The sequence below is a fragment of the Sturnira hondurensis genome, unplaced genomic scaffold, assembly GCF_014824575.4.
Source record: "Sturnira hondurensis isolate 20B ecotype Veracruz unplaced genomic scaffold, ASM1482457v3 Scaffold0024805, whole genome shotgun sequence".
In the NCBI taxonomy this organism is placed as follows: domain Eukaryota; kingdom Metazoa; phylum Chordata; class Mammalia; order Chiroptera; family Phyllostomidae; genus Sturnira; species Sturnira hondurensis.
Window position 1 is genome coordinate 1,055,223 of NW_028097436.1, and position 25,481 is coordinate 1,080,703.

The following is a 25,481-nucleotide window of genomic DNA, read 5'->3' on the forward strand; positions in this document are numbered from 1 at the left end:
CAGACAAACTATTGTTGCTATACCCAGGTAAGCATGGGCAAGGAATCAGAACGTGTGGGCTCTCGAGTAAGGGTTCACCTCTTTGTTAACTGTAAGGGCTTTGTATGCGTTAACCTGTTGTCTGGGCCCCCCAGTTTCTTCACAGGTAAAAGAAAACTGCATTAGCAGGTGCCGTAAATTTGGGGCCCATAGGTTATGTGATCCCCACCCTGAGATTTTATAAACATGGATACAGTGGAAACTTTACATATTTATTTTCACCAACCTCTAGCTGAAATTCAGCATTTCTTCTGATCATGGATGTAGGCAACAAACCACAATGCTAGCAACACCAGTAACTTTGTCACTATAGAAATGACATGTTTTAAAAATCACATTCCAGCACAAAAACACATTATTCAAATACCTTGAAGAACATATTTCAGCATAATTTCCTTCAAAATCCTATGTATTTCATGTAATTGAAACATTCTGAGAAGTCCACAGAATTTATCTGTCTACTGAAAGGAATCAATGGCACAAGTTAGGAATCCTTGCCCAATCCTATAAATTTCACCTCTTAATTTCTATGAATGTACCATGGAGTGGCGGAGAGGACAGAGAAGACTCTGGAATGCCAGTAATAGCCCATTTCTTGACCAGGGGTAGTCACACAAGTGTGTGTGTTTTGTGAAAATTCACAGACCTGCTCACTTATGATTCTGTATGTTTATCTATATGCATGATCTATCTTGGGGAAAATGTTTAATAGTTTTATTTTTTAAAAGATGTTATTACTTATTTTTAGAATGAGGGGAAGGGAGGGAGATAGAGGGGGAGAAAAACATCAATGTGTGGTTACCTCTCACATGCCCCCAACTGGGGACCCAGCCCTAACTGGGAATCAAACCAGCGACCCTTTGATTCATAGAACAGTGCTCAGTCATCCACTGAGCCACACCAGCCAGGGCTAATATAGTATTTTTAAATAATATAAACTTGAAACTGTATTTTGGAGCTTTTATCATTATCCTGGTATTGAAATACTGACAATTTTAATTTTACATTTTCTATCAGGTGAAATCTCCAAGGGACTTTTACAAAAAGTTCAAGTATTGGCATCTTGAGCCTCTCCAAATTCTGATTTAGTGATTTGAGGTACAGTCTAGGAATATGCATTTTAAATACATGCCCCAAGTGATTCTAACATTTTATACTCTGAAAAGCACATCAAAAAGTGAGTGAAAAACGAACAGATAAGGCTTAGAAAAGAAACCTTATTTTATAGATATTTTGATTTGGAAGAAATCACAGTGATATTTTCTTGAACTTTTTGCATATTCCTTCTTCCTGGCAGAGGGGCATCTAACTCTTGTGTATTTATTTCTTGGATACAAAGTAAATCAATTTCTTCTTTCCACATGAATCCCTAAATATCAAGACATCAAGACTCTTCATAGTCTCTTCTGGCCATACAATCTCTATCCCTTCAACCACTCCCCAATGACCTCTCTAAATTTGTTACTCGGACTGCCACGCAGTAAGTGCCAGGTTAAGCGAATGCTGCCACACCACCCTAAAACAGGATCGTTCTTTCACTTAAATCTACATCAAACGAAATCGCCCCTCTGTACACCGACCCTGAGTTCTGTTAAACGGCATCTTGTTGCTTTGGAGCCCCATTCTAAGTCTTCACAACGAAAGAGAAAATACAATCGTATTAACAATGCTATGGTTCTTTTGTGATAAGCACGCAAAGGTTTCTTCTATATCCTGTTTAAAAGTTCTAGGAATATCACATTAAGAACAAAAATATGAGAAAGGAGTCCTAGAAAGTTACCAGCAGTCCTAGAAAACAGAAAACAAAGGCTGTATGTATACCCATCTATAAAGAATCCAGGAAGAAATGAAAATTTCTTCCACCTTTCTCCTTAATCATTCCTTTAAATAAAAAATAATAATAAAAAACCACACATGCACACACAGAAAAAACACATCCCACCACATACCTGCCTTGTTGCCAAAATCTATTTTATACGAACTATGAAAACAAGGAAATAAAGATGAGTCACCTACTTTGGACATAGATTGGATATCAAAGATTTGGACCCCTTACTGGGGTGATCACTTTGTAAAGATATAAATGTCTTATCACTATGTTGTACACCTGAACCTAACAGAATATTTATGTTAACTATAAGGGGAAAAAATTTAAATTAATTTTTAAAATTTGGGCCCTTACTGACCACGTGGTGGGCATGATGCATTGTGGAAATTATTTTACCCTTCTGCTCTGCTTCTATTGCAGAGAATCTGTCCAACAAAACTACTCAAAATGTATTAATTATAAAAATGCTATAAAATGACACAGGATCACCAGCTGAAATATATTTGAACTGAATAAAGACCCTCTAAATGATTACTGGGATTCTCTGACTGGGGGACAGATGGACAGGCAACAAGAGATCCCCAACAGGATCCCCAACAGACCTGCATGTCTGAAGGGTAAAAGAAGTGAGACAGAAGGTGAGTTAAAGATGTACAAGTGTGATGTCCCAGGCTTGCTACTGTATGACCTGTTCTTCTTAATGGAGGACAACAAAATGTGCAAGTGAAAAATGGTTTCCAGTCAAGTGAAGTGTCGCAAGAAACCCTGCCAAGCCTGAAGCAGGTGAGAGGATAAAATCTCAATAGTGCAAATGTCACTGTGTTTTGCAAACAGCACTAGGGCCATTATCAGAGATGAAGAACTGCTCACTGGACAGGGAGCAAGGTGCCTTGGAATGTGCTAGAATAGCTGTTGGTGGTTAGAAGAAGCTGGACTGAAATTTAGAGAACGAAGGTCTACTTCCAAAGCTTTGCTATTAAACTAAGAAATATTAACCTGGTATTGTAAGCTTTTCCTGGGATTGATCTAAAAATTAGAACAGACCATCTTTAAGTTCTCTTCTTTTCAAAATGTAACACTGTTTTACAGATACAGCACCCAGCAGAAGTAATGCCTGCTTGAGTGTGGTTGGTAGGGTAATAACATGGGTATAATAATTTATAAGTTTTATTTGAACATTTCACCTAAAAATGTCAGATGGTGTGCTTGAGTGTGATATTGCTATGTTACAGAGTTACATGCTTACAATTGTATAATAAAAGATTTTACAGTAAAAAAAAAGGGGGGCATTATTTGTGCTGGACCCTGTATACAAATTCATAAAGTCTAATCTGTGTTAGGCACTGAAACAAAGGCACCAGAAGAGGTGTAAGGTGCGTACATTTATAATCAGTGACATAGACAGTGACTGTGCTGAAGACAACACAGAATTAGAAGCTCCAGAATAAGATAGGGCTTAAAAATGTAGAAAATAAATTAGCTAAAATTCACCAAATTACTATTAATAAGATCAAGTTTTGAGATTGGAGGGGGGGGGTATTCAACTGTTACCATGATCGTTATTTAATCTATCACTTAAAATACAATAATATTGCCCTGGCTGGCGTAGCTCAGTGGACTGAGTGGGGGCTGTGAACCAAAGGGTCAAGATTCAATTCCCGGTCAGGGCACATGCCTGGGTTGTAGGTCAGGTCCCTAGTGGGGGCCACACGAGAGGCAACCACACATTGATGTTTCTCTCTCTCTCTTTCTCCCCCACTTCCCCCCTCTAAAAATAAATAAAAATCCTAAAAAATAAAAAACACAATGATATTTATTCTAATTCTCAAAACACATACTAATTCTGGATAATGAATCTTGTCTTGAATTCTTAAATGCAGTGAAGAATGCTACATGAAAAAGGAACTCCTTTTATCCTCCTAATGGCCCTTTTCAAAATGTCAGTCACTTTGTTAATTCCTTCTTAGAGTATATATTTAAAATATTAGTTCTTCAAAATCTTCAGTGAAGTATCAGAAAAGAATCACAGGACGTGATTATTCTTTAAAATTGTTGGCCTTTTCCCAATACAAGTAAAACGTGTAGCAGTTTCAGTAACTCTATGTTAGACCTTTAATTTCAAATCATAATATTAGTGACAGACCTTTAGGAAAATGGTAAGCTAATTGCTTAATTGCTTTGACTATATTTATTGAACCCCTATTAAAGTAGACCTCCTCCATTAACGAGCCATTTTTTCACATTTGACATAACAAACCATCTTCTACAGAAGGTGAAAATGACCTCATTCTTAAACAATATTTCTAAATTTATTTTTAGTTAACAACGTAGATTTTAAAGCAACATAAAACCTTCATTAAAAATGTAGACTCTCTCAGAAACCCTCAATGTAAGCCCATGTAATATCCTTCAAGATGAGTTGCTTAAAAAACAAAGTTAATTTTAAATGTTTTTCTCCAGACACCTTTTTTTAAAAAACAAAAGCAAAGTGTAGAAAGCCACTGACTTTCAGTTGTCAAAAAAAAAGCAACGCAAACGAACTCAAGGGCAGGAAATTGCCTACGGGAAAGGCAGTTCTAAAATCTGAATAGCAAATTAACATTCACATTTTGGTTATCAAAGCACACTGGGAAAAGGACACCAGAAATTCTGGGCTCTATAGAGTTTGTTAGGGCTGTCATTAAGTAATCAAGAGATCTCTTAATACTTTGTCTCATTTGTAAATTATAATGAAAGGGAAATTATAATGATCTGTAAGAATGCATTTCAACTCTAAGTATTTCAAGATTCTTATGGTCAAATTTTTGAAAATAGGAACAGAAAACTGATTTTGCACACCCACTACCACAGAATTTTTTTGTCAGAAAAGCTTGAGCCGTATTTTCATATTTTCTTCCAACCAAAAATAATTATAAATAAAAGGAGACACATTTAGTGTATGTGCATCTTCTAATTAGACACTCTGAATCATTTCTTTTAAAATTAGATTACCTACCTCACTGGGGTGTTGTGAGGATTAATTCATTAGTGTTTGTAAAGCACTTTTGAGATCCTCAGGTCAAAGGCGCTATAGAAGTGCAAAGTAGTAGTATTATTACTAGATTCTTTGCTTATTGAAGGAATTTCACAATCCTTTAAAACCTAACTCTGTGTTATGATTTAGACATCTATTTGTAAAACCTTGTAATTTATCCACATTACTCTTAACTCTTTTTAAATATATTACAGAGGGGAGCAGAATATATCAAAAATAATTTTAGAAGTTTAACTTTGATCTACAAATGGAGGGAAAGAGTAAGGGAAAATCTAGTGTGACAAATTTTGTTTAGATAAAATTTAGTGAGAAATCTAGTCAATCAGATTTGGAAATGTGCCTAAGAGTTTTATACACAAAACAAAACAAAACCTGCTTCAATCACAGATTCCTTTCTTTAAAAAGAAAGCAATTTGCAAATCAGTTCCACTTTAAAAGGGGTACTGAACTTATAAATTACATAAATATACATGCAACTGTCATTTAAAACCTTTATATTTAAATCAGAGTGACAGTATCAGTATGGACTGACACAAAGTAACTGAGCGACTTTTTCTTTAAGCTGGCCTCCCACCCCTAATCACACGAGTGCAAACTAGGCAGTGAGAAGAGGTCAAACCTATTTTGCTTTATGGAGTTTTTAGAGAAAAAAAGAAGGCCAAGGCTTCAAAACCAGTTAATATCTAGAATTACTCCACCACTCTCCACCCCCTTCTCCCGACAAATCTTTTTACAATTAAAAGCGTTGTGTTTTAAATCAAAGCAACAGACATACACACGCACAAAGCTAAGAGAAACATGGCTATCTATACACTGGATATTCTGCTGGATAAACAGACATTTCTTTTAAAAACTTCCAATGACCTCTGATGAGATCCTCCAGTGCAACAAAAGCTCCAGTCCCAAGAGTAAACCGAAAGTTACATATTAAAAACTTGAAACACTTACCTCCTGCTCCTGTTGAAAGATGACGACTCTACCACCTTTATCTCCTGTTGCTAGTAATTCTCCAGAATGATTAAATTCTACTGTAGAAATTATATCTGCTGTATAATTGAAACAAACAAAAAAGACATTAGATTTTCTTTCCTAATTCAGAAGTGTTTTAGAAATGAACATGTTTTTCCTAACATATTCCAAGCCTAAATATCAACCTGTCATCAGAAATAAAGTAAAATCTAAAGTTTTTTCATGAATATTTTGGTTCATCAAAAAAAAAAAAATCACTTCCCAGAATAAACCAAAGTGACACTATTTTAACAAATAGGAACATACAAAAAAAATAAATACTAGTGGTTTATTAATATGTCACTAAATTCATGAATGTAGAGAAATCAACTTGTGATACATTCTATGACAGTATCATTACACATTAACAATTATCTTGTTAATTTTATTATATATACTTCTGATAAGCTCTTTATACAAACCCAAAGATGGACTCTAAAATTAAGGCAGTTATAATTAAAATGGGGAAAATAGTTAAGTGTAAAAATAATTTTTTCACACTTATACCACAAAAGCTGTGTGCCATGTGCCTTCAGTGTGCACAGCTCTTCCTGTGCCTCCTAAACACTGCAGAGGCACAGACTCAAGCATAATGCACCCAAAGTCAGTGCTAACTTCACAGTCAAGTTCAAGTCAAGTTCAAATATAATTATCAGGGTTTTTTCCTTGCTTCTTGACACCAGAGGCATTTTTCCTAAGGGAAAAAAAAAACCTAAGTTGCAGAATTGGGCATTAAGATAAAGTAATACACTGTACAATTCACCATTGTTATTAACAAGTTCGTCACTATAAAGCATTATGCCAAATTAGGGAAGCTTCCACCATATGCATTTTAAATAAATAAGCCAACCTTTTCTACCAGTGAAGGGTTATTTTCTGGTCTACGTTAGCTCACTCTAAGAATTTAACAATGTAGGGACTTCTGGCCAAGATGGAGGCATGGATATAGACACTTTGCCACCCTGCCCAACCAAAAAAAAACAACAAATTTAAAAACAAACACACACACAAAACCCCAGAACTGCTAGGAAACTGAGCTGTATGGAAGGCTGACAACCAAGGAGTTAGGGAAGAAACATTCACCCAGACCGGTAGGAGGGGCTGAGACGGGCATCCAGGGTAGAGAAGACATGCAGCAAGGCAGTGGCTGGAGGAGTGGGTGATCCCGCACTTGTGTGCGGATAAACTGGGATGAACAACTGGGGAGTGAGACAGACTGTGCAACCCAGGGTTCCAGCATAGAGAAATAAAGCCTCAAAACCTCTTACTGAAAATTACCTGTAGGGGTTGTGGAGGCGGGAGAAAACTTCCAGCCTCACAGGAGAATCCATTGGAGAAACCAAAAAGGTCTTAGAACATACACAAACATACACAATTGGGAATCAGAACCAAAAGGGACCAATTTGCTTGTGGGTAGCAGCAGAAGTGACTGGAAGCCAGCCAAGGACTGAGCAAGTGGCACACTATTCCCTCTTGGACCCCTTCCTTACATACAGCATCACAATGCAGTGACATGGGTTGTCCAGCCCTGGCAAATATCTGAGGCTCTGCCCCTTACAATGTAACAAGTGCACCCAAATAAATATGGCCCAAATGAAAGAACAGCTCAAAAACTCCAGAAAAACAACTAAGGGATGAAGAGATAGCCAACCTATCGGTTGCAGAGTTCAAAACACTGGTAATCAGGATGCTTACAGAAATGGTTGAGTATGGCCGTAAAATAGAGGAAAAATCGAAGGCTATGCAAAGTGAAATAAAGGAAAAATATATGGAAAAAAATAAAGGAAAATAAGTGGAGGGAAAACAGAGACAACTGTACATGAAGAACAATATAAAACATAATTATGTGAAAAAAAACCGAATCAACAGTGAAGGGAAGGAAACTGGGATTCAAATTATAAATTTGGAGAATAAATAAACATTCAACCAGAACAGAATGAAGAAACAAGAATTAAAAAAAAAAAATGAGGAGAGGCTCTGGAATCTCCAGGACAACTTTAAACATTCCAACATCCAAATCGTACAGGTGCCAGAAGAAGAGGAAGAGCAAAATAAGTTTATGGAAAACTTATTTGAACAAACAATGAAGGAGAACTCCCCCAAGCTAGCAAAGGAAATAGACTTCCAGGAAGTCCACGAAGCTCAAGAGTCCCAAAGAAGCACACACCAAAGCACATCATAATTATATTAGCCAAGATTAAAGATTAAAAGAGAATCTTAAAAGCAGCAAGAGGAAAAGAAACAGTTACCTACAAAGGAGTTCCCATAAGACAATCAGGGGTGGGCAGGGTTGGGAATATAAGACAGAAAGCTGTACTTGAACAAGACTTAATAAAAAAAATTATTAAAAAAAAGACAATCAGCTGATTTCTCAAAAGAAACCTTGCAGGCAAGAAGGGGCTGGAAAGAAGTATTCCAAGTCATGAAAGGCAAGGACCTACATCCAAGATTACTCTATCTAGCAAAGCTATCATTTAGAATGGAAGGGCAGATAAAGTGCTTCTCAGATAAGGTCAAGTTCAAGGAGTTCATCATCACCAAGCCCTTATTATATGAAATGTTAAAGGGACTTATCTAAGAAAAAGAAGATAAAAACTATTAACAATAAAATGACCACAAACTCACAACTATGAGCAAATGAACCTAAAAAGAAAACAATGAAAACAAAAGCTAAGCAGACAACTAAAACAGAAACAGAGTCAGAGAAATGGATGCCACATGGAGGGTTTTCAGTGGGGAGGGGAAGGGGGTAGAATGGAGGCAAAGGTACAAGGAATAAGTATAATTGGTAGGAACAAAATAGACAAAGGGAGGTTAAGAATAGTACAGGAAATGGAAGAACTTTTATATGTACAACCCATGGACATGAACTAAGTGGGGGAATACTGGTGGGAGGGGGGTGCAGGGCAGAGGAGAATAAAGGGGAGAAATAAAATAGGACAAGTATAATAGCATAATCAATAACGTATACTTTAAAAAATAATTTAACAATGTGACTATCTATAATAAAGAACACTATGTACCTAAAAATTCACTGACCAATATATTTTATCAGTAATCTGTGCAGTACTGCATATTATCATTTTCTTTTTGGTGATTTTTCCAACTCCAGCCTGATTTTGGAAAGCTTTCCTCACTTCCTCCACTGTCTAGGACCAAGGCATTTTACCTTTTTGAAACTATGTGAACTTACTGAGAATTACACATGCTCTACCAAGAAACTGCACACATTTATGTGCACACAAAAATGTGTGCAGCATTTCAGAGGGACCGGACAGCACCTACACCAGGTTAAAATGAGAGCCCAGACGGCCCACCACAGTCAGGGATCAGGAGGAAAGAATGCTTACTGCTTACACATGCATGTGTGGGTAACACAAAGGTGTAAGACAATGCACTGGATTATCCTGTAAAGCCAATGATAAAAACGTACTTAAAAGCCAATCTATTAGGTGCTCTGTACTGGACTTCTGCAGTGAATATAATAAGGCATTAAAAACATAACTTGTCCCTGAATTTAAAAGCACAGAGTATAGCCGGAGAGAGAAAACAAGTGAAGAACAATATTAGACAGAATATACAGAGTCACAGTTAGAACCTAATCTCCTTGAAGGTTAGGTTCTAAAATCAGGGAATAAGGTAAAAAAAAAAAATCACCACACTAAAAATTATCTTTAAATTTAAATCCCCGAGGAGAGAGAAATTCTTTCTCTTATACATCCAGCTAACTTCCTTACAATCTTTTAAAAATTTTTTGGCTAACCCATCAAATAAACTGGCAAACTAGAACATAAAACCATGCTTTTATTTATTTATTTCTAAAAATATATATTTATTTATTTTTAGACAGAGGGTAGGGGAAGGAGAAAGAGGGGGAAAAAAACATCAGTGTGCAAGATATATGGATCAGTTGCCTCTCACACGCCCCCTTCTGGGGGTTTGGCCTACAACCCAGGCATGTGCCCTGACTGGGAATCAAACCAGTGACATTTTGCTTCACAGGCTGGTGCTCAATCCACTGAGCCACACCAGCCAGGACTAAAGCCATGCTTTTAAAGTTTTCTGAGTTGTAAAATGTCAAGATTTCACAAGGTTTCACTGGCAGTATCACATATAAAAAGGGTTAATACGAGGGAGAAGAAAATCAAATACTGATCTTTGAACTCTAGAATATGCTCTCAACTTGGTGAAATGCTCACACCTGTCACCAACACCAGGTTTATTCTCCTATTTACTCAATGGAATAATAGGCAGCGTTGGCTCAGTATTTAAATTATTTTCTTCTCCCCAGGTCCAAATTGTTGCATTCACTTAAATTAAAGAAACAACTCCTTATCAGGTAGATGAGCAGTTGCAGCTAAAACCTCAGAAGGGATGTGTCAGTGACACGGTGTGACCAGCCTGACTGGCTGCCCCACTGAGCAGCAGTGAAAAGCAGCAGAGAAAGCTGTGCTGCACAATGGCCTCCACTTTTAACAGGGAGGAAACCCTGACCTTCGTTAGGGTGAGCTGGACAGGAGAAAAATCTGGAGGTGATTAAGTACAAGGAGACTGTAATAAAAACATTGAGGAGTTTTGGGTTGGGGGTGGTGGTGGTGATAGTGGTGGTGATTCCAGACCTGTATTATTCTTAGAAGAGAGTAAGAGTCAGGTAACAAAGTAGCAGGCACAATACCCCTAAGTAATGAAAACAGTACTGACTCACACAGCTAGTTATAATGCAGTCACTGAACATGTGATAGGAGAACCGTGTGTATGTGTGTATGCGTGTATGCATGCTTGGGGTTGGAGGGGGGCAGAAGAGGGAGAAGGAAGAGGGAGAAAAAAAGGAGGACCAAATTTTTATTATAAGATACAACAGGAGTAATAAGACATTTGCTTTTAAAATGTGTCACTTCTTATCCCAGGAATGGTTGTCTTACAATGATAGTTCCAGAGTAAAGCAATATGACACAAGGTTAGGACTGAACCAGCTTTGTAGCAAGGGTACAAACTCTAAAAGGAATACTTGAGACAGACTGAAGAATCGCTGAAACAATTGGCCTAAATATCAAGGGTGGCTGAACATCAGGGGAAGACAGGAACCGAAGATTTACACCATAAAAGTGAACCCACATTAAATCTTTGAAGGAAAGTAGTAGTTAGTATTGGGCGAAAGGTATACAATTTTCTCAACTTGTATGAGAAATTATTTTCCTGGTTTGTATGATGGACTGAATAGGCACTACGTCGTGTTCTTCCTTCATCTCTCCTCTGCCTGCCCCCCACCCCGACAAAAGAAGATGCTGGGCCATCTGTACAGCTATGAGAATCACTAAATACATAAAATCTCCAAGTTTTTCCAAATTTATGAATAGATGCTTTTAAAGCTTTTTCGAGCTGTAAAATGCCAAGATCTCACAAGGTCTCACTGGGAATAAGACACAGAAAAAGGTAAATAAAAGGGAGAACAAAATCTAACAACATGTACAGTTCATAAAAATCATCTAGGACTGAATTACACAGAACACTATAAAACCGAGATTTGACCTATGTGTGCTACTGCATGCCGGTGTGCCAAGAATGGGTTATTGGGTTTGCCTGGATTCTGTGGAGCAACCTGTTTATCCCTGTGTGCCATACAAACATTACTGTTTTCTGGTGTGCCATGATGTGCAAAAAGGTAAGCACATGGCTCTAAAAACAGCACTCACACATTATGCTATGTCCAGATAAGGTTGGCCAAATACTAGTATCTACTTTTTGAAAATAGTAAGTCTATTTCTAGAATATATTCTTCTAATACTTTGATTCTTACACCATTAAAAAATTCACAGAGTAATGACTACAGAAAGTCTCCAATAGCACTGTTCAACAGAACTTTGTGTCACAATGCGATAGTCCCATGTTTGCACTGTCCAAAAGAGTACTTACTCACTAGCCACACATGGCTCCTTAATTTTTTATTTCAGTCATGTGTGCCTAGGAGCTGCCACACTGAACAGCCTAGGTCTGAAACATTCCAGAGTGAACACCGACTCATGGAAAAGCCAGGAATGCTAGAGCTAAGAGAAGAGTGTCCCTTCCAATAGTGCACTCCGGGTAAAATTAAAACCTACACACACAGAGATCATCACCCCCGGGAGGAAGCAGGCTGAAAATATCAGTGTGTTTCATGAACATTTAGAATCCTGGATACTGAAGTTTTAAAACAAATTATTAATGAAAATGATAAGCACTTGAGGATACTTTACTCTTGAGATTAAACTAGAATATGCTTTTAAAAGGTGAAGACATCAGCCTCACTGTGAGGGCCACCTGCAGACCTCGAGACTTGGTCCCATCTAACATGTCAGCTGAGCCACACTCTTAAAGACCATCACCAGCAAACAGCAACAAACACCAAAGAAGAAGAAACTTGCTCTTTTAACAAGAAAAACAAGAATCTTTCTTATGACCAATAAAAATGTTATTTTACGATGAAAAAAATGCCTGTTAATCTTATAAAAGAACATTTTAATATACTAAAAGGAAAGGGCTCCCTTTTTAGAACATTAGTCAGTTGTTGACTGTGGATAAAGTCAAGAAACTTTAGACACACATGGACTTCCAAAGTGTGCAACATAAAAGAGGCATTTAAAAGGCACCCTCGCCCTGGCTGGTGTAGCTCAGTGGATTGAGCGCGGGCCTGCGACTCTGACAATCGCGGTTTGATTCTCAGTCAGGGTACACGCCTGGGTTGTAGGCCAGTTCCCTGCAGGCCAATTCCCAGCAGGGGACGCGCGAAAGGCAACCGTACATTGATGTTTCTCTCCCTCTCTCCTTCCCTTCCCCTCTAAAGATAAATAAATAAAATCTTTAAAAATAATAATAAATAAATAAATTTCCTTTAAAAAAAAAAAAAGGCACCCTCATCTGGCTGGTGTAGCTAGCTCANTCAGTTGTTGACTGTGGATAGTCACGAAACTTTAGACACACATGGACTTCCAAAGTGTGCAACATAAAAGAGGCATTTAAAAGGCACCCTCATCTGGCTGGTGTAGCTAGCTCAGTGGATTGAGTGCAGGCCTGCAAACCAAAGGATCGCAGTTTGATTCCTAGTCAGGGCACATGCCTGGGTTGCAGGCCAGTTCCCAGCAGGGGACGCACAAGAGGCAACCATACACTGATATTTCTCTCCCTCTCTCCTTCCCCTCCCCTCTGAAGATAAAGAAATAAAATCTTTAAAAAATAAATAAAAGGCACCCTCAAACTGTTGGTAAGAAAGTGTAGCAAAATACCTCTGACCTTTGTTGTTAAATTCTATATACTATTAATAAAAACCCAAGAAATTTGTAATGTGTTAAATAAAATGAAATTCTTATTTTTTTCTAATCCCTCCTTTCTAAACCACCAGCACCTAGGCTCCATCAGCTGGAGCGCTGTCCCATGCACCAAAAGGGTAAGGGTTTGATCCTTGGCCAGGGCAGGTGTAGGAGGCAACCATTCCACGTTTCTTCCCCTCCCCTTTCTAAAATCAATAAGCATATCCTTGGGTGAGGATTTTTTAAAAAGGAGGAGGTGAACTAACCACTTCTTTTTGGAAGTGGCGGGATGGCTGGGGATGGTGGTGGTGGGATGACGACAGCACCACGGGTTGCTGGCCTGTTTCCATGCCACAGGGGCACACACCACACTATTCCCTTCCCATTACTTTCTGTTTCTTCTTACATGCTATAATATTAAAAGCAGAATAGGACACAATCAGATAGCCAAAGACTCAAAACTGTAACACTCAGCATAAAAATCAGATAAGAGAAAATACATAATATATGTAAATGGTAGTAATCAACAATACATTAAGTGGCCAAAGTATTATCACCTCTAACATTCTCTAAATACTTCACAACTCTTGCACTTTATAGGGTTACTCAATGACTCAATAATTCCATTTCAGGACTACAATCCAAATAAATTACTTGAAAGAAACCAATTAAAAACCAGTACAGAAATGATTATAACTATATTATCCTTAAAATTAAAAAGGCTGTCCTGGTTCGTGTAGCTCAGTGGATTGAGTACGGGCCTGGGAATTATTGAGTAGCTGGTTAGATTCCCAGTCAGGGCACATGCCTGGGTTACAGGCCAGGTCCCCAGTTTGGGGCACACAAGAGGCACTGATGTTTCTCTCCCTCTCTAAAAATAAATAAAATCTTTAAAAATCTTTAAATAGAAAAGCTGAACATACTTGAAACATTCAATAATTAGGAAGTATAAAAGTAACCTCTAGTAGACAGACTGAAAAACTGTGGCCCACCATTGGTTTTTATAAATGATGTTCTACTGGAACCCAGCCATGACTATTTTTTAATCAAAATTTTTATTTTATTTATTTATCTTCAGAGGGGAAGGGAAGGAGAGAGGGAGAGAAATATCAATGTATGGTTGCCTCTTGTGGGTCCCTTGCTGGGAACTGGCCTGCAACCCAGGCATGTGCCCTGACTGGGAATCAAACTTCGATCCTTTGGTTTGCAGGCCTGCACTCAATCCACTGAGCTACACCAGCCAGGCCATACCTATTTTTTATATATATTGTCTTTGACTACAGGGTTGATAGCTGGGACACACTGAAAATATTTACTATCTGGCCCTTAACATAAAATTCTGGTTAACCACTGCTTTTGTGTATTAATTGTATATTAACATTAAAAATAACAAAATGGTTTATGTGGATACAAAGTACACACTGTACACACAGGTATGTACAACTAGAATGTGCCAAGCACTATGCTAAATGAGTGTTTACATATTTTATCATCTAATCCTTACAATAACACTATCATGTAGATATAATTTTAAATTTATACAGGAATATAGTGAAGTCCTGAGAGATTAAGTAACCTGCCCATTGCACCTCTACCAAAAGTCAGAACCAGGATTAAAATTTAGCAGGCATGGGCAATCACACGGGGCAGGCAGCAGCACAGGATTGTCTATGGCACTGAAAAATGACGAGAGGCTGGCCAGTGCGGCTCAGGCGGTTGCAGCATTGTCCCGTAACTGAAGCGCACAGAGCACATGAAAAATGAATAAAGTAATAATGTGTAAATGCTCGGTTTACTGCCTCTTTTTCACTGCCAAAGTGCCTGTGTTCAAGAAAAGGGTTGAACTACATTGACTTTACACATTTTCTAATGACCACATTACAACTACTGCCTGTCTCTGTTTTTCCAGCACCTGCTACACTCAAGACCTGATTCTTTTATTTTTCAGAATATGATTAGGCTTTAAAGCTAAATAATATAGACTTAAATGGTTGGAACTCATAAAATTCCGTATTTTATAAGTATTACTGCAGCAAATAAACTCTAATAATTCAGACGCACCTGCCTTATGCAACCCAAGACAGCACAAACATTAAAATAATGAAGAGGTTCCCAAAAACTCTATGAATAACCATTCTTACTTAAAATTCTGCATTCTGGATATTACCCCAGAAGAGACTGCTCTGGTGAACAGAGCGAGGGTCTGTAAAGACTTGCTACAAACACAGTTGCCCCTAGTGTGGTATTCTAGAAACACCTGCAACTCTCGTTTCTGGAAGTAAATGAACTTTTAGCAAGTTAGCCATACTAAATCTTATCTTTTACAGATAACACCTGATTTCCCACAAAACTCTAACAAGTAGAGTCTCCTCTCCTGTTTGTTCTATTTCAGTAAAAACAAAGATTAACAACGAACACTAAAACTAACTGTATAAACAAAGGTATACAAAAAAGTAACCAAGAGAAATGTGCAGTAACTTGGCACTTCCTTTCTAAAATGCTGAAGTGAAAAAAAAAAAAACAAGTAAAAATTAAAACCCTGGAGTTGGCCTTCTGTGCTGGCCAACAGGGAATAAGACAATCTGGATTTATCCTCTTACTTACTAGGAATGAATAGAAAATAACCAAAATATAGGGAAGAACTTTTTTCAGACAATGGACAACATGGAGTGCAGGACTGGCAACGCTTAGAGAAGGAGAAGGAAGTGAGAGCCCTGTATTTGCCCTGGCTTACTGACTGGACAGGTGGTGAGTCAGAAAAGCCCAAACCCGGACCAGTCACTTGCAGACACAGACACTGGGGGTAAGGGAAAACCAAAACAGCCAGAATATGTGGGTGGGGAGTAGAGAGAGAAAGCTCAAGGGATCACTTAGAATCTTTGGATGATGGATCTGAGGATATGTGGCTGACAACCCACCAGTGCTAGGAAAAGTCATCAGAAAGCTTATGAGGGCTTAGAATACAAGGAGAGACCTCCCCCCAAAATGGAAATATCTTCTAGAGGGCAGGCTCATTGTAATATAGGATCCCTTCCCCTGCTAGGTGAGTGTTCTAGGAACACCTCTGTATCAGTGTAACACCTGGTGATGGTGTGAGAGGCTGCGTTCACCACCAGTGAAAGTTTTTGAAGACTCTTTGAATGTGTTTGCCCATTTAAAGAGGGGGTGATTTACAAGCATACCTACCCATGTTGCATTAGGCATTCAGCAGTTTCTGACCAAAACTGGCATGACCCCCGTGCTCCACCCCCCCATTTATCCATTCTTACCCCAAGCAACTTTTTGTTTCCCCAGACAAAAAAAGTCCTAAAGGGAATGTGGAAGAGGTAAAACAAAAACAGCAGAAGTACTGAAAGGCATCAGCAAGTTCAAAAACTGTTTTTGAGCAGAGGAAAAAATGTCTCAATAGGTGTACTGCATCAAATAGACAATACTTTGAAGATGGCTTAAGTTTAAACATGTAAGAACATAACAATTTTTCATAAATTCTATTTTGGGGGTCCCCCTGTATAGTTGGGGCTCCTACCCATGGGAATCAAGGAAGCTTATTTAATGAGGCATCAGGCAGAGTCCTCCAAAGAGTATCACCTTAGTAGTAGGACTAATCAGCATTGAAGACTGAATTTTTCCTAAAAAAGCTTGAAAGCAAACTCTAAAAGGATGAAACTAATCTCAAGTAACTTAACTATGTGCTAAAACAAAATCCAACACTCAACAATGTAAGTCCCATGTCTGAATCCTATCTAAAGTCATGACAAATGTAAAGAAGCAGAAAAATATGACCCATAACCAGGACAACAAACCAGTTGAAATACAACCAGAAACAACAAAAATGACAGAATTAAGGTCTGAGCAGACAAGGATCTTAAAATAGCTGTTGTAAATGTGTTCCATATGCTCAAGAACTTAGAATTAATCATTGAACATGAGAAATGGAAGATAAAGAACATCTACAAGTGAAAAATATACCACCTAAAATAAAAAATACACTGCCTGCCTTGGTTCACACCTCATTCTCCCCTGGGCACCTCCAAGCCCAGCACAGGTAGCAATCATCTGCAGATTGCTTTGTAGCTCTTGCCAGGTGGCCTTGGACAGAACACAGGCAGTGGCTCACCTTGGCCGTTGTACCTCTTGGGAGGTCCCAGAGCCAACACACCCAGGGAACAGTTTCAGACCACATCGAAGCATCACCACCCAACCACCACAAGTAACATACTCACAGGACAAGTTCAGCAGGCACCAGAGCCCCACTTAGTAAGTCCTGCTCTGTGGGGTGGGTCCCTGCACAGCTGATTAATCCTCCACAGTGGTCAGCCAGTCCTTGCAGCTGATCAGCCTGGGGATAAATCCTTCCCGCTGACCTACCAATAGCAATCAAGGCTCAACTACGAGGAAGGTGTACAAAGCCTACACAAGTGTCCACCTTGGGTGACAGGCTGTGCCACTGGACCCTACACGACACCTACTACTACATCAGGACACTCTACCAGCCTAGGAGACACAGCAGCTCTATCTGATACAAAGAAACAAACACAGGGAGGCTGCCAAAATGAGGAGACAAAGAAACATGGCACAAGTGAATGGACATATCAAAATTCCGGAAAAAGAACTAAATAAAATGGAGACAAGCAATCCACTAGATGCTGAGTTCAAAATACCGCTTATAAGGATGCTCAATGAACTTAGTGGAGGAACTCAATAGCATAAGTAGGACCAATCAGAAATGAAGGATACACTAACTGAAATGAAAAATAATTTACAGGGCATCAGCAGCAGAATGGAAGAAGCCAAGTATCAAATTGGTAATTTGGAATATAATGAAGCCAAAAACACCCAATCAGAACAGCTAAAAGAAAAAATAATAATAATAAATAAGGATAGTGTAAGGAGCCTCTGGGACAACTTCAAGCATACCAACTCTATCATGCGGTCCAAAAAGAGAAAAGAGAGCAAGAGACCGAAAACCTATGTGAAAAAATTATACCAGAAAACTCCCTTAACCTGATGAAGAAAATATGCATGCAAGTCCAGGGAAGCACAGAGGGTGCCAAACAAAATAAACTGCAAGAGGCCCTCACCAACACACATCATAATTAAAATGGCAAAGCTTAAAGACAAAGAGAGAATTTTAAAAGCAGCGAAAGAAAAGCAGTCACCTAACAAGGAAGCTCCCATAAAGCTTTCACTTAATTTTTCAAAAGAAGCTTTACAGGCCAGAAGGGACTGGCATGAACTATTCAAAGTGATAAAAAGCAAGGACCTACAACAAACATCACTCTACCCAGCAAATCTGTCACTGAGAATTGATGAACACATAAAGAGCTTCCCAGACAAGAAAAAGCTAAAGGAGTTCACTAGTGAACCAGTATTACATAAAATGTTACAGGGTATTCTTTAAGGGGGAAAAAAGATAAACAATATGAACAATAAAATGGTGATACAAATCTATCAACAACGGAATCTAAAAACAAACAAATGAATGAACAAGCAAAAAGACCCATAGATACAGAGAACATTTTGATGGTTGCCTAGATGGGGGGGGGGGGGGGGGTTTTTGGATGGAAAAGNTTGTTGGATGGAACAGGTGAAGGGATTAAGAAGTACAAATTGGTAGTTATGGAATAGTCATGGGGATGTGAAGTACAGCATAGAGAATACAGTCAGTAATAGTCTAATAGGTTGTTAGATAGGTGCTAGATTTATTGGGATGATCACTTAGTAAGTTATAAAATATCTAATCACTAGAGTATACACTTGAAACTAATATAATGAAATATAAAAAAGATTTTTCAAAAAACGAAAGATGCACCAGATGGGATTAATAGATCAGGCACTGCAGTAGAAAAGATCAGGAACTTGAAGGCCTAGCAATGGAATAAAAGAAAAAAAAATGAAGCAAAGGGCAGGGGGAGAACAAAAAACCTGACTGGCAGGATAATACCAAGTGCTGTAACATTTTTTCATGGAGTCCCAAGAAAAAAGTGGAGTGTAGTTCAAAAAATGTCCAGTATATATGTGTTCAAGCACCACGGCACTGCAAGAACAGTCAAACCAAGTATATAGTAGTGGCAATGCAGAAACCATCAACAGTCTGGTGTTGTGACTGGTGATGTGACTTTACAGAATAATGAAAACTTCTTTGTAAAAGTCTAATACTTCACAGCATAATCTTCCCCTGATTTACACAGTAAACTTAAGTGTATACATTAAACCCATGCAAAAAATACTTAATAAAACAAAACTGAGTTCAGTTTTAGGCTTAGAAAATAACAAGTTTTCCAGTACCATGAACATTTGGCAGAAGATTCTGAGTCATGCAGATGAGAAGACAATTTTTTCTTGTTCAAGATTGTCCTACAAACTGTCAAATAGCTAGCATACTTGGTCCATGACTAGTAAATGGCAAATCATTAGCAAAATCACATAAAAATAGTTTAATAGGACAAGAGTTTACTTTATATATGAGTATACCCATATAAAATAATAAATAAAAAGGTACATAGAACTTATAAATATGCTCAGATTTTTATTTTATATATTCAGGCTTATTAGAAATAGAAGAATTAAAAAAAAGTCATATATTATTTCCAAAGAGCTATGCAATTTAAAAAAAAAATCACACAGAGCCAGAGTACCTTTAAGTTTTCTTTTTTTTTATCCTCATTTGAGGACATACTCTCTGATTTTAGAGGGAAGGGAGGGGAGGGGAGGGACAGAAGGAGAGGAAGGGGGAGAGAGTGGCGGTGAGGAGGTGCAGAAATACTGACGTAAGAGAAACATCAATCAGCTGCCTCTTGAACACACCCTGCCTGGGACCAACCTGCAACCTAAGCATAAGCTCAGACCAAGAATCAAACCTGTGACCTTTCAGTTTACAGGATGATGCTAAACCAACTGAGCCAAACAGGCCAGGGAGAGTCCCTTAAAGGTTTCTAATTGTCTAATTATAAATTTAAAGACTATATTCTCTGTACACAATAAAATTAACTAAAGAATAATAACCACTGGTTTTCATCAACCACTTGGTAATAATCATAGAACACCAAGGGCAAAGAAAAAAATCAGGACTTCCAGCTAAGATGGAGGCATAGGTGGAAACACTGTACCTCCTCCCACAACCAAATTTAAGGACAACAAAGATTCAGAAACAAAAACACAACCAAAACAGACAGAAAATTGAACTGTACAAGGTCCGACAACAACGAACCATTCATCCAGACCGGTAAGAGGGGTGGAGCCAGTGGCCAGTGGAGAAGGGTTGCAGCAGGGAAAAGCAGTGGCTGCCGGACCAACTGCATAGAGGGTGGTTGGCAGATCCCTGCAATGGGCAGAACCAGTTGAGGGCACAAGGCGGCTGGATGACCGCAGTCACACATTCATGTGCAGATAAACCAGGTGAAAAAGTGGACAGCAAGACAGACCGCACAATGCAGGGCCCCAGCACCAGGAAATAAAGCCTAAAAGCACCAACCAAAAAAACTTTTGGGGTTTGAGGTGTTGGGAGAGGCTCCCAGCCTCATAGGAGAGTTCATTGGAGAGACCCACAGGGTACTAGAACATACACAAGCCCACCCACCTGGGAACCAGCACCAGAAGGGCACAATTTGCTTGTGGGAAGTGGTTGAGGGGACTGAAATCTGAGAGAGTGGAACAAACACCATTTCTCCTTCTCTGACCTCACCCCCAGTCACAACCCAGCAACTGGATTGACCCAGCCCAGTAACCACCTAAACTTCTGCCCCTCATACATAACAGGAGAGAACAGACGAAAACATTATGGCTCAAGCATAAGAACAACTTAAAGCCCCAGAGCCAATACTTTTAAGCAACCAACAGTTAGCCAACCTATCAAATGCACAGTTCAAAATACTGGTGATCGGGATGCTTACAGAACTGGTTGAATTTGGCCACAAATTAGATGAAAAAAATGAAGGCTACACTAAGTGAAATGAAGAAAAATGTACAGGGAACCAATAGTGATGGGAAGGAAACTGGGATTCAAATCAATGGAGTGGACTAGAAGGAAGAAAGAAACAACCAAACAAACAGAAAAGAAGGAAGAAACAAGAATTCAAAAAAAATGAGGAGAGGCTTAGGAACCTCTAGGACATCTTTAAACGTTCCAACATCCGAATTATAGGGGTATCAGAAAAGGAAGAGGAACAGCCACAAGTGGAAAACTTATCTGAACAAATAATAAAGGACTTCCCCAGTCTGGCAAAGGAAATAGACTTCCAGGAAATCCAGGAAGCTCAGAGAGTCCCAAAAAAGTTGGACCCAAGAAGGAACACACCAAGGCACATCGTAAGTACATTAGCCAAGATTAAAATGAAGGAGAAACTCCTAGAAGCAGCAAGAGATAAGGGGACAGTCACCTACAAAGGAGTACCCATCAGACTGTCAGCTGATTTCTCAAAAGAGACCTTGCAGGCAAGAAGGGGCTGGAAAGTATTCCAAGTCATGAAAGGCAAGGGCCTACAGCCAAGATTGCTTTATCCAGCAAAGCTTTCATTTAGAATGGAAGGGCAGATAAAGTGCTTCTCACATAAGGTCAAGTTCAAGGAGTTCATCATCACCAAGCCCTTATTATATGAAATGCTAAAGGGACTTATCTAAGAAAAAGAAGATAAAAATATTAACAGTGAAAGGACAGCAAACTCACAGTTACTAACCACCACACCTAAAACAAAAGCAAACCAAGAGGACAGATAGATCAGGATCGGAACCATAGAAATGGAGATCAAATGGAGGGTTAACAACAGGGAAGTGGGAGGAGGAGAAGGGGTGAGAAGGTACAAAGAATAAGTAGCATAAATGGTGGGGAGAAAGTAAGACAGGGGGAGGGCAAGAATAGTATGAGAAATGTAGAAGCTAAAGAATCTGTGACACATGGACATGAACTAAAGGGGGGAATGGGGGGAGGGGGTGTACAGAGTGGAGAGGAATTAAGAGGGGGAAATGGGACAACTGTAATGGCATAAACAATAAAAATATATTAAAAAAAGAAAAAATCAGTATTGAAATAAAAATACTTTAAAAAGATTTACAGTAATTTAAGTACATAAATACTTAAAATAGCAAAAATAAAAGGATAACGATCACTACAAATTAACCAATTTAAACTGAAAGAATAAAAATACCGAAATATCAGAGATAACAAAACCATAGGTGATAAATGAAGTCTTTTAGCAAACTCATATAAATTGCAAAACATATAGATGTATTTATATATATGGTTTCTACAAAATCACTTAATTTCAGATTAAAAGATAAAGAAAAATTAGTTTTACTATTTTTTTTAAAAAGTTACACAAACTACTCTGTAAACAAAATAGAAATCATTACTCTTAAAAGTGAGAACCACTTCTGATAAAACCACTATGGTTATTTTAGTATATATCCTTCCAAAGTGTTTACATGCGTACTTTACATGCTCACTACAAAAATAACAAATCTGTACTGAAAAGGAATGTTGCTTACCTTGTATCAATGAGTTTAAACAAAAGTTACAAAGCATGTTTGATTCTATTTGTATAATGTTAACAAAATCATCAAAGCATTATGCAATTAGAGTTCCATGTTACTTGCCTCCATGCTTGATATCTATTAGCATAATAGTAACATGAAAACTCACAAATGAACTTCTACATGGTAAAGAAAAGTAACAAGATACCACTACACACCATTCAAATGACTGAAATTTCTAAAATACGGACATTGGACTAGAACTCTCAAGAAAGCTGATAGGACTGTTAAATGAGGCAACCTCTGTTGGAAATTTGGGGGGAAAAGTGTGGCAGTTTCTTATAAAGTTAAAACAAACACCATGTGACCAAACAAAGTTATTACTAGATATTTACCCAAGTCAAACAAAAACTTATATACACAGGAAAATCTAGATGCAAATGTTCATAGCAGCTTCATTGTATAACTGCCAAAAATTAGACATGATCCAAATGGTCCTCAACTGAGGAATGAATCAACAAAATGTGCTATATCCATACAGCAAAATGCCATTCAGCAATAAAAGGAACTACTGATACAAGCAATAACATGTATAAAATTCAAAGTGCATTATGCTAAGCAAAAGACCATGTTCTAAAGGCTACATACTATGTGATTCCATCTGACATCTTGGAAAAGCTGTAACTAGAGAGACAGAAAACAGATCAGGGGTTGCTAGGGGCTCCAGGTTGACTACAATGGGACATGGAACTTTTTAGAGTAATGGAATTGCCCTTTCTCTTGAATGGTAGTACCATGCTTGCTTTCAAAGCTTTAAGAACTATGCTGAAAAGGATGAATTTCGCTCTCTGTAAATTATATCCTAAGAAAACAGAATCCAGTCACTGGAAACTCATTTCAGACATTTCAAAATCCTAATTGGGTGTTTTATTTACTAGCTACATAACGCTTCCTGCTCTAAAACTTTCAAAGGTCCTCTAAGGAGTACCATTAAGGTTTTGGGTAATCTTGGCATTCTATCTCCTCCATAATTCGAACACTGAAGTATACCATCTTACTTTCTAGTACCACAGCTTTCACCAAATTCTCTATTAAGGGCAAATACTTTATACCTCCCACAAATGACTCTTAGTTAAGTTATTGTGTATCATGCCCCAAATACCTCCTCCTATTCCTCCTTTATGTTGCTCTTTGAGGGGGGAAAAGGGAATAAAATTCATTTATCTCTGGAGCAGTAGTAACACATAAGAAAGACAATGTCCTCAGATCTAATAACAAAAAATGTGATTTTTACACAATAACTGAATAAAACACGAGTGGACCAGGAAAAATGACTGTATTTCTAAAATCAGTTCATATAACACAGGAAGACAATTCACAGAATACTAGCAGAATATAAGAAAATATTCAGTCAAATAATTTTTTGAAAAAAATTTATATGACACTATTATCACTTAAGCTACAGGAAAATACAAATTGTACAAAAGACTATATTATCTACATTGTAGATAATACATATTACACCTTGGAAAATCATTTCACAATTTGTATCAAAAGCCACAAAGTATTCACTCTGTTGGAACTTTTGTCAGTTCCAGAAGTCATCCTACTGAAATAGAATTTTTTAACATATACAGATGCCCACTAATGTCCTTAAATTATCTGAAATGTTAGAGACTGTAAGAGAAACATCAAATGTTCTTATTCTACCAATATCCTTTCACATTTTGTTCTAGTTTCTCCTGAAATCTTCCTACCTTTTCACACCCTTTTCTGAAAGCCTTGGCCTTTTATTAACCATCCACTCAAGTAACCAGATACCTGGGGATGTAGTCTCAGCTCTATTTAAATAATAATTTGACCAGGAGTAAGCCCGTTAATGTTTATGAACTTCAGTTTTCTCATTTACAAAGAAACATAAATGATCTTTGTCTTCAGAGAATTTCTCTTTCACTGAACATGCACAGCATATGTTCAAGCACGTAAACAAACTCCACATTTCTAAGGGAGCAAGAAAACAACAACTGGACAAAAACAACATGCCTTTACTGGAAAACTGAAGACCTGAAACTACAATATATTGCAAATACTGTGTAACTCTACCCATGACCACAAATCTCTACTAGAGGTCTCACCCTGACAAAAATGGGTCCCAGATTTGCTTCTTTTAAACCTGGAATTCATCAGCAATACTGATTTAATGCAAAGTACTTTTAGTAAGTTACAAGCTAATCAACTGTGAGATTAGAATAGAACCAAGACAACAAAGCACAATCCTTTCTGTTCAGCTAAATTTGCACAACAGCTTCAGCAGCAAACCCAGGTACTGCAGTCTCCTCAAAACACATTTCCGAGATGGGATCTTCCCTGCTTTTTAAAAAAAAATTATTTATTTATCTTTAGAGGGGAAGGAGAGAGGGAGAGAAACGTCAATGTATGGTTGCCTTTAGTGAGTCCCATGCTGGGAGTTGGCTTACAGGGAACCGGCCTGCCACTCAGGCATGTGCCCTGACTGGGAATCGAACCGTGATCGTGTGGTTCGCAGGCCCGTGCTCAATCCACTGAGCTACACCAGCCAGGGCTCTTCCCTGCTTTTTTATACAGAATGCATATACACTTAACAGAAAAGTTCCCAATTTTTCAAACATCACTGAGCAAAACTTGTATAGAAGAGCTAACTGAGCTGAATCCTTTGTGTTTTCTGTAAATTTATTTTAGCATAGTTTTAGACATACAGAAGAGTTACAAAGATATCACAGAGCATTCCAGTCCACCCCTCACCTAGTTTCTCCTACTGTATACATCTTACAGTACTACGGTG

General features: G+C 38.1%; 1 protein-coding gene across 2 annotated transcripts in view; it reads right to left on the reverse strand.

Annotated features, from left to right (window-relative positions):
* Window positions 1-25,481, reverse strand: part of PPP2R2A (protein phosphatase 2 regulatory subunit Balpha) — a 93,806-nt gene that overhangs the window by 29,712 nt on the left and 38,613 nt on the right. For both annotated transcript variants that reach the window (XM_037038698.1, XM_037038700.1), the window contains exon 3: window positions 5,850-5,947. In XM_037038698.1, coding sequence (XP_036894593.1) covers window positions 5,850-5,947 — 98 coding nt within the window. The remainder of the gene's footprint in view (window positions 1-5,849; window positions 5,948-25,481) is intronic.